The sequence below is a fragment of the Morone saxatilis genome, unplaced genomic scaffold (assembly GCF_004916995.1).
Source record: "Morone saxatilis isolate NCDOM2014 unplaced genomic scaffold, NCSU_SB_2.0 Contig5, whole genome shotgun sequence".
NCBI classification, from domain to species: domain Eukaryota; kingdom Metazoa; phylum Chordata; class Actinopteri; family Moronidae; genus Morone; species Morone saxatilis.
Genome location: NW_023340095.1, coordinates 11,101,843 through 11,112,297, shown reverse-complemented (window position 1 = coordinate 11,112,297; position 10,455 = coordinate 11,101,843). Strand labels below are relative to the sequence as shown.

General features: G+C 40.4%; 1 protein-coding gene across 1 annotated transcript in view; it reads left to right on the top strand.

The window, feature by feature from the left end:
- The window catches only part of abca12 (ATP-binding cassette, sub-family A (ABC1), member 12), a gene marked incomplete in the record, with an annotated part of 66,129 nt that overhangs the window by 33,586 nt on the left and 22,088 nt on the right, over positions 1-10,455 (top strand). Inside the window, 14 exon segments of the mRNA XM_035677215.1 lie at positions 123-262; positions 819-938; positions 1,099-1,189; positions 1,592-1,771; positions 2,245-2,572; positions 3,481-3,595; positions 3,861-4,190; positions 4,858-4,927; positions 5,034-5,168; positions 5,538-5,699; positions 5,921-6,104; positions 6,795-7,013; positions 7,549-7,745; positions 9,619-9,776. Coding sequence (XP_035533108.1) covers positions 123-262; positions 819-938; positions 1,099-1,189; positions 1,592-1,771; positions 2,245-2,572; positions 3,481-3,595; positions 3,861-4,190; positions 4,858-4,927; positions 5,034-5,168; positions 5,538-5,699; positions 5,921-6,104; positions 6,795-7,013; positions 7,549-7,745; positions 9,619-9,776 — 2,429 coding nt within the window.

Below are 10,455 nucleotides of genomic sequence, written 5' to 3'. Positions count from 1 at the left end.
TTCATACAGTTTGTTACAGTAACACCAGCCTTATTCTTATCCTCAAAATTGATCCTCAGCCTGTCTAAATATTTGTGAATGCTGTAGGTCTAATGGTTCTCTTCTCCTTTCTCCTTGTATAGCTCCTTTCTGCATGAACATGTATCTGGACATGGTCAACACCACTGGAGGAGCCATTGCCTGGGCCTTCCTCAAACCAATGCTAATGGGACAAATTCTATACACCCCTGACACACCTGTCACTAGGGCCATAATGGAGAAGGTATAATACATACAGCATCAATAAAAACACACGCACAAGTTACCTTCTCTGCCCTTTTATTACACCCACACACAAATCGAATGATTAATTATTATTGACATACTGTAAACAAACACGTCCAATGTATGGGTTTGCTGGCTAAAGTAGTCAAATTATTTACTCAGCTGTATGCATCTCCACTTTGTTCTCTCATTAATTTCCTTTCTTTTTCCACTCAAACCTTGCCATTTATAAACTTTATCTTCTAAATCCTCCGAAATCCCTCATCTGTCAAGTTTTTGTCACAGCTATTTCCACTTCTTCTAGGCCATAGTTACCAGTTTAGTCTTCATGATAAGTAGTAAACAAGAAAAACAGTGTTACAGGGGGTATACACATATTTGTATGCACCACCATCTTCTGCTGTGGTTCTATTTTGAGCAAGTTTGACTTTGTTTTTTGTATACTGCTGCCTTCACAGACTCAAACAGCCACACACACAAACACAGCAGATTATGAAATGTTGCTGATACCTAGCCATTTCACAAGTTCCTGTCCTTGTCTTGTCCTTGTGCAGGCCAATGCGACCTTGCAGGAGTTTGCAAATCTGAGGAAGAACTCTGAGGACTGGATCGAATCCTCCAAATACATAATAAACTCTGCCCAAATACTCAGCAACACTTTGCCAATGCTGCAGGTATGAAGATGAACTGCCTTCTGTATATCTGATTATTCCAGCTGACTCCTTGTCGTCTGAAAGTTTGGAGATAAACTTTGCAGTGGTCTTCAACGAGTTTTCAGCAGCTGAATCTTGATGTTGTGCATTGTCTCTTCCACTCTCCCTCCCCTCCTGTCAGAATTCCCTCGGCAATTCCTTTGTGAAGAACTTCATTGAGATGCAGACAGACATCAATGTCGACAAAATGAAGGAGACGCTCAGCAACTTCTGTGAGTGAGCATTTGAAGGTCTTACTTTTGAAAGCTGCAGATACCAGGCTTACCTTTCTATTCCTCCCTCACTTATTGCTTGTAAAATATCCACACTATCAGAAAATGGGACGGCTCCATGGATTTACAGGAAGAATTCCGCTCAGTTCAACATGAATTTCTCAGGGCATCTCTCCTTGATGTGATTATGAATGTCAGTGATTTTTTCCCAACAGGGTCTGATTTTGACATGCAGGTATTTAATTAGATAACCTTGCATTGTCAGAAAATATTTTTATCATAGTTAACATATGACATAACAAGACATGGCACTAAACAGACACAACAAATGGCATTATTTTAATTTGGATTTACAGCAATCAAAGCTTAAACTGCAGCCAAATGTCTTTTTCTTTTTCAAAGCTAACATGACGGTCATGCTGGAGAAGAACAAGCAAATACTGAATCAGATCACCACCTTGTCCACGCTGATGGTGGACCTCTCCTCCTGTATCAAGTTTGACCGCTACCAAGGCTACGACTCTGCCGACCAGCTCAACGCAGAAGCCCATGAGCTTGCCAAAAACCGAGATCTCTACGCAAGTGAGTAAATCTGGGGTATAACAAACTCATTCAGCCCTCCAGGTTGATTGGACAGTGCAACACGCATACGAGACCTGCAATGGTTTTCAATCTGTTTGAGTGGATGTTGATTTAGGTCAATTTTTACATCCTGACAGCTGATTGTGATTGCATTCCTTAACATTTGTATGTCAACTGAATTCATGATACTGATTAATCTTTTTTCCAGCCCAGTTCTACAACCAGCAAGATTGTTAATTTGCCTTTCATTTTGCTGCTCTACCTTTTCTGAACTTGAGTCTGTGCTAGAGTTTGTGGGTAAGATAACACCAAGGTTTCATGAGTGTAAACCCAGCCTGTGAAAGAGGCTTTCAGGAGATGCTTACTTGGCAATAGTTTATCTAGGGCAAGGAACTTAAGAGTTAGTCTGGTCTTTGAATTTTGTCCTGAAGTTTAAAACTTTGTGCAGTGAGATAGTAAAATCTGTCTTCAAGGTGTCATCTTTAAGCTTCCCAAAGATGAGGACTCATCCAGGAAGCGTCAGGCCAGGTCTTCGTCCTCTACAACCTCCCTGCCTCCCAAAGTCAGCTACACTATCCGCATGCACATGGACAACGTCATGCGCACTGACAGAGTCCGGGACCCCTATTTTGTGAGCGACCCGCACATCTCGGCCAGGCAGACGATGCGCTACAACCGGGGCTTTGTCTACCTGCAGGAGAACATTGATCGGGCTATCATTGAGACCCAGACTGGACAGAGGGTCACAGAACCGGCTGTCCAGCTGCAGCCCTTCCCCTATCCCTGCCACCTCCGGGATGAGTGAGTCCCCCATATACATGGATGCAGACACACACACACACACACACACACATACACACACTGTATGAAGATGGTCCTGCATGGATGCATACAACATGAAAGGATATACATTGTCTTTCTGAGGGGGCGTACAGGCACTGATGTGGAATAATGCATGCTCTCTCATTATTTATTAGCCACTTGGGACTGACAGTAAGTTCTCTTTCACAATATAATTGGCTCGGCACCATGTGCATGAATATTCACCGTTATTGTGCATTCATTTTTGAAGACAATACACACACATACACTAAAACGCCCTTCAGGCCTTTAATATAAGGAACACCACTTATCTCTGTAGTACATATCCAATCCAACATGAGTTTGGCATTAACTTGTGCATCAATACACTACATTGTTTCCAATAAATCATGCTTGAACGTAATGCCTATGTTTGCGCTTGGCCTCGAGTGCCTTAAGACAGCTAAAATATCTCATCAAAGAAGCACCAGCGGGCCACTGTCTCTGGCTCTACCAACTATAAGATATGATGATCCTCGCCTCTCTGTTGTTTTGATTTATTACTCAACAACAGAATTCCTGACATGATAGCTGTGAAATATAGCTGTGTTGTAAGAAAAACAGTGATCACTAAATTCCCATGTGTCAGGCACCAGATATGATTAGGTAAAAAAAATCTAAAATAAAATAGAGAGGCATTTATTTTCTGTAAATAATAAGAGGATCAGAAAGTAACTGTCAAAAATCCCCAAACCCTCCTTCGATATTGCTCTTCCACTCTCTCATCTCTGTCTCTCTGTCAAGCCAGTGACTGAATGATAGGCCTTCTCATCTGCTGTTGTTGACAGTGATTGGATGTTAGGTTTTCTAGAAATTTAACTGACAGTTGGTCTGTCTGTATTCCCCAGGTACCTGGAGGCCATCTCTTTTGTCTTCCCACTCATGCTGATGATGGCCTGGGTGCTGTTTGTGGCTGATTTTGTGAAAAAGCTGGTGCATGAGAGAGAGCTGAGGCTGCATGAGGTAATGTTTTTTTGCCTCGGCAAATTGATGACTGAGTTCTTGGTTTCCAAAATATCATGTAATAATATTTATTTTGTGTGTTAATTGACAAATACAATTGGCTATTGATGAACAGTTGACGGTGTCAGGAGTAGAGCCCCTAGTACCTCGAGGTTTCATCTCTGCTGTAAAGATTCCTAAGCGCCCCTGGCAAGCAGGCACTGAATCTGTATTTTTTACTGACATTTCTGTCTATTCCCATCCATTGATGTTGCTTTTCCCACAGTACATGAAAATGATGGGAGTGAACCCGCTCAGTCACTTCTTTGCCTGGTTCCTGGAGTGCGCCGCCTACCTGGTGTTGACCATCTTTATCCTCACGCTGGTGCTGAAATATGGCCTCATCCTGCCCAACAGTGACGGCTTCCTCCTTTTCCTCTACCTCTGCGACTATGGATTGAGCGTCCTGGCCTTCAGTTACCTGGTCAGCTCCTTCTTTGACAAGACCTACATTGCCGGCCTCAGTGGCAGCCTCCTCTACATCCTGTGCTTCTTCCCCTTCATTGTGGTCATGGCCGTGGAGACAAATCTCACCTTTTCCCAGAAGAGCGCCTTGGTAAGGAGCCTCTGGACCTCGTCTGTCATGACTCATAATAAACTAGTACTGTGATATGTGTAATAGCTTAAAACAGCAAATAATGTAATTTGCTCTGGAAGATACTGAGAATTGAATGGAGAGATAAGAAACACAGAAGGAGATTTTATGCCATTTCATTTTATTCCAAAATTGTATTTACTCTATCCATCTTAGAAAACAATTTTAAGTCTTAATAAACAGTGTCTTTCGCCTCCAGTTGTTTTCAATTGTAAGGTTTCATTTTTATTTTTCATTTCGAAGTAAGCAGTGATGAAGCTGTTTATTTCTGTTCGCAGAACAGTTTTGCTGCCTTCTTATGCTGACATAAATTGTGTACATTTATCTAATAAATCCTTATTTTTCTGATAATATGAAAGAAAAATAGTGCTCGCTGTCTGCTGATCAATAATTAGAGGTCAAACATTTCTATTGTTATCCAACATACCATCACTGCGTACTTCTAAAGCTTTGTTGCTTTGAACAAAACCCTATGAAGTATCACTTCATACTACACAAAGTTGTCAAGTGCGCAGAAGAGAGGAATTACAGAAAGGCACTGTGTGAAAAAAGAAGATTTATTTTTATTCTTTGTTTTTACTGTTTCTGTTTCTGTATCCTGTCTAATTTGTCTTTCATTTTCTTGCAGAGTTTGTTTTCCCCGACCTGTTTCAGTTACGCCAGTCAATATATCTCTCGCTACGAGGCCCAAGGAGAAGGTACGTGCATGTAGACATATCTGACTTGCATCAAATTAGAGCTTTTTGACTAAAGCTAGTATCACTGGGAAGCAAAAAAAAAAAAAAAATTGCATTTACTTTTTAGGCATTCATTGGAGAAACTCGTACACCTCGCCCATACCTGGAGACACGGCTTCGTTCGGTTGGCTGTGCTGGCTGTTGCTCATCGACTCCATCCTCTACTTCATCATTGGGGTTTACATCCGCATGGTCTTCCCAGGTAAACTATAAAATCATAGTCTTTATAAAAATGAAGCAGGTCTTCTTTGTGAGGTCAGTTGCTGTTGAAACTTGTTGGCAGTATTGTAATTACCATAACAATAATAGCATTAGCATGATAATATTAGCATCTCTGACATTCCAACTCAATGGTGCACCCTAGCTATATTTGTAAAGTATATTTTAAATAATTTAAATACATTTTTGTGTTTTTTATGATGGTGTTAAAAACCCCTAGTTGAATTAAATGCAGAAGTTGATTGGTAAATGTGTCTTATAACAGTGTTATATTATATTATATTATAGTATAATAGTGTATGTATTACACTATGTATTAAAGAGAAGTCCCTGGTTATTTTTCACCCTTCAGGAAAGTACGGCATCCCTGCCCCGTGGTACTTCCCCTTCAAAGCCTCCTTCTGGGCTGACCTGTGCTGTTGCCGGAAGTCTAACACTAAGGTGGACAGAGGACTCCTCTTTGCCAACATCATGCAGAAAAACCAGCCTGTCTTCTCTGACGACAAGGGAAAAGGTACAGGAAAGAAAATGACATTGTGCTACCCAGATAACAGTAAGAAATGCTGTCTCCTCTGGTGTGCTGTGTTTTGAAACATGGTGTCCTCCCTTTCATGGTCTGTCTTTTTTTTCTAACCAAGACGCCTGAGTATTTACATTTCCCCCTCACTCTTAGTTGAATCCCTCTCCCCTGTTAGTTTGATTTACAGGTTGCCTCTTTCTCCATGTTTCTCTCAGGCCAGAACACTCTTTCCTCTCAGGCCGGTGAGGATTTCTCAGAGCTACCAGTAGGCGTTGCCCTCCATGGTCTCAGCAAGATCTACGGCGACCAAGTGGCTATTCAAAATCTTAACGTTTCCTTCTACGAGGGGCATGTCACCTCACTGCTTGGTCACAATGGAGCCGGCAAGACCACCACCATGTATGTGTGGCAGAATGTTCTCAGTTTTTACTGTATAAGCACGTCCTAAGATGAATACAAATGCATTTCAGCCATTCATATACTGTACATGGTGTCTTTTAAATTTGATTTGTGCATCCCTTTAATCATCTCAAGGGCCTGCTGCTGACAGGGAGATTGTTTTGTCCAAATCTGGCACTGCAAATGCACCGTGATAGAGATTAGCCTGACGGGTCTTCATCAACTGGAGTACTTACATTTACATTTTAAATGTGACTAATTTTGCTGATGCTGTTATCCAGCGAGATGCACAATGAATGCGGCAGCAGAATAAGATTCAACAACGTTAAAAGCAACCAAAACCAAGATGGGATATCATGTCCTGTATTATTCTTGGGAGCAATAAATAATAATTTAAGAGGATGGTGCTGGGGAGAAATTACAAAAACAAGCTAATGGGACAAAAAGAATGGCATTTTCAACATTTTATGCCCAAGGTAGCAAAAAGGAGCAATAGTAACTGAACAGTCTGACTATTGTATTGGAATTATATTTGAACTTTTTCCCAATTATGAAACATAAAATAAACAAACTACACTAAGAGGATCATAAATAATTCTATAAGAACTATTAAACCACAGTCAACTCTGGTGGAATTTTATAAACCAATTCACTATTGTCACTCATGTAATCATCATGCATTGTGCTTAGGTCTCTTCTCACTGGCCTTTTCGCCCCATCGTCTGGCGCCATTGAGGTGTACGGCAAAGACATGCAGACCAACATCGATGACGTTCGCAAAGAGTTAGGGGTGTGCATGCAATACGATGTCCTCTTTGACCACATGACGACCAAGGAGCACCTGCTGCTGTACGGCCAGATCAAGGCCCCACAATGGTCACGCAGGGAACTGCGTGAACAAGTCCGCATGTGAGTGACCAATCATCCAGTGAAGGAAGCAAGCTCAGTAATATAATGCACTCAATCATATTTCACTTCTTAAATATGTCAGGGGCTCTGCATGATGTAGCAGTCCCATTTGATATATTTATTTATATTTGAATGCAGTTTGAGAACGCTATTGTTCTCAGAGCATTCTAGGAACAATTTAGAGCAATATATTTTTCTTGTTTCAAGCTCAACTTTTCCATAAGATTTTGTAATATTTTATTTGATCTATTTTTGTATTTGCATCTTAGAAAAATAATGTATCTTTCTGTGGCACCATTAAGCTATGGGTTGAACCCCCAGTTGCATCATGAAACTATTTCTGGAGGGTTTCTGCATGACAAGAGAAGTAGTAATAAGCCTAGACCAAAGGCAAGACAATGTACCTCTCTGGTTCCTGTAGTTCAGAAACCCCCACTGGGTAAATGATGGAACTCAGACTCTGTGTTGTAATGTATAGAAGAAGTATGTTAACATGGGCTCCATGTTAAATGCTTTTTATTGACTCCCCTACCAGGATCCTAGAGGAGACAGGCATGTACGCTCATAGACACAAGCGGGTGGGCACCCTGTCGGGCGGCATGAAGCGCAAGCTGTCAATCTCCATCGCCTTCATAGGGGGCTCACGCTTGGTGGTTCTGGATGAACCCACCACAGGAGTTGATCCATGCTCCAGGCGCAGCATCTGGGACATTGTTATCCAGCATAAGAAAAGTAAGTCTCTCAGACACACACACACACACACACACACACACACACACACCATGAATGCTAAAAATGAATTTCTATTAATATGATTTCCTTCTCTACATGGAACTCTATTACTCTGCTATTACTACTATTACCACTACTATTACTGCTACCACTGATAATAATAATAAGAAGAAGAATAACAGGTAGAAATAGCAAAAAACAAGCAAAGTTTACTCTCTTTTTATGTCATGTGGTGTCCCACAAGGCTTAATACTTGGCCGGATGTTGTTGAGTTTGTATCTGCTACCCCTTGGCCATATTATTCATCACTTCAGCACAAACCCTACCATTGTTACGCCAATTACACACGTTAATATGTCTTGTTTAGTTCTGAAAATTGTAACAATCTGGATTCCCTGCACTGCTGCCTTGCTGGCACCAAATAATAGATGGCATCTAATCACCACGTTGGACTGACAACTTCAACATTCAGCCAGTTCAGAAAAATGAATATAAATCAGAAACATTGCCAGTCAAACCAGTGCTTCCCAAAGACATAGTTGAGCAATCCATTATTTACTTGCCTCTATTATGCAGCAATTACCAATCTACAGTTGGTGCTTGATGCAGCAGCAAGGCTTCTGACAAACACTAGACTCAGAGAGCATATCTCACTAACTCTGACAGTATTACATTGGCTCTTTATTTGTTTTGGAATTCAATTTCCTGATTTTGTTGAAAACTTTATAACATAATATCATTTGGCTATATTTCAGAGCTTGTCATATGCACCAAGAGCTCAAACCAAATGTTGTCAAGGTTCCACAGTCCAGGCTTAAGACAAAGGGGGTTCTTGCTTTTGTGGAGCAAACTCCCCCCTCAAGCATTCGATCAAATCAGCTGAGTCTGTGTCACATTTTAAATAGCTTTTAAAACCCCCTCCTGTATTGGCTGGGATTTTTATAACTTATTTCTCCAAGGGGTTCATCTTGTTCTTTCATATTCTGTTTTATTTCTGTATGACTGACCATTCCCCAAATGTCTTGTTGTGGTTTACTCTGTATTTTATGTGCATCTGAGAAGCACCTTGTAATTGTTTATATAACACCCAATGAATATGTAACATTAGAAGCAGTTCAGGGTAAGAGGTTTCCATGAAGGACTGTGGTATTTAGCAATTACACAATAAATGTGTAAATAATTGTATAGCATTATTTTCATCCTATCAATGAGGACACAAACATAGTCTAAGCTTAAATTCACATTGTGTAGAGCACACACAATGCAAACTCTCGCTATTTCCTAAGAGGGAAAGGAGTAGAAGAACAGGGAAGAGCAATGAACCTGGAGCCGACTCTGGAGGGCTTTCCTATGCTCAGGCTCCTGACTTTAAATTTAGCATTTAATTAATCTTAAAGGAATCCAGCAGTATTTTTTTCTTTAGGCTCTCTTAGGGTAGCAGCAGTAATGACAGGGAGACTGTTAAATGTCATGTATTCGTAGATGTGGAAAATATCCTGTGTAATTGGCCCTGTCTCAGATGTTAGTGAGATTTCAGTGCCAGGGGAATCTATTTCAAAATAAACTTTCTGCATCGCTTGGTGTTTGTGCGCCTGTTTCTCTGATAATTTGTGAATGACACAGCTTCTGTGTGGCTTTGTCTTTGTAATGTCTGGTTTTTGGTTGTGTATTGTCGCAAATGTGTGTGTGCCTGCAGCTAGCCTTAAAACTCCTACAAAGCTTTGCAGATTAGCTTGGCTGGTAAACATAACCGTACTGTGTGCATTTAACTTAGCTGTTTGTTATTTCGTTGAGTTATAGTTATGGGTTAGGGAATGGTACGATAATGCATATGCAAAATTATTCTGATTGTTTTATGTGTGTGTCCTCCCAGATCGCACCATCATCATGTCCACCCACCACCTGGATGAGGCTGAAGTACTGAGTGACCGCATCGCCTTCCTGGAGAGAGGAGGATTAAAATGCTGCGGATCCCCCTTCCACCTGAAAGACAAGCTGGGTCAGGGCTACAAACTCACTCTCACCAAGAAGGTATTCATCCTCACAGGAATCCCGTCATCATGTTTGGCTTGAGCACAGATGCAAGATTGTGCTTTTGACTTTGTTTTCTACAACATCATCATTTTTTAAACATTCTTTCTGGTCAAAGGAACCAGTAGATTGAGAATTGGTTCCATTATAGCATAATAAGTAAGTGTTAAGTGATTATAGGCCACAACTTTTATTTTTTAGTCTGTAAGCTACAGCATACCTCTGATGCATTTTACTCAGACTTCTATTAACAATGACACATCTTGGGCAATGCACAGCCAGCATAAATAGTAACATTTCGCTCTACATTATTATGGAGGAACTTGTCTGTCTGTGTCTAAACAAATCCTAGGTTTTATTTCTGCCACACTGGACACTAGAGTTACACACAATACATATTGCAATAATGTGATTTGTATCAGATATATGGAAAAACTGCTAAATGGGCTAAATCCATAACAAGTAATGTTCTGCTGACTGCTGCAAACTGGCTCACACTTTTTTTCAGCATACTATATGCTGGATTATTAAGCATCCTGCTATCCCATATAGTGTCCTATATGCTAGTTTCATATTTCAGAAGCATGCAAAAATAATAATAATAATAATAATAATAATAATAATAATAATAATAATAATAATAATAATAATAATAATAATGATTTTAAGGACACTGGCA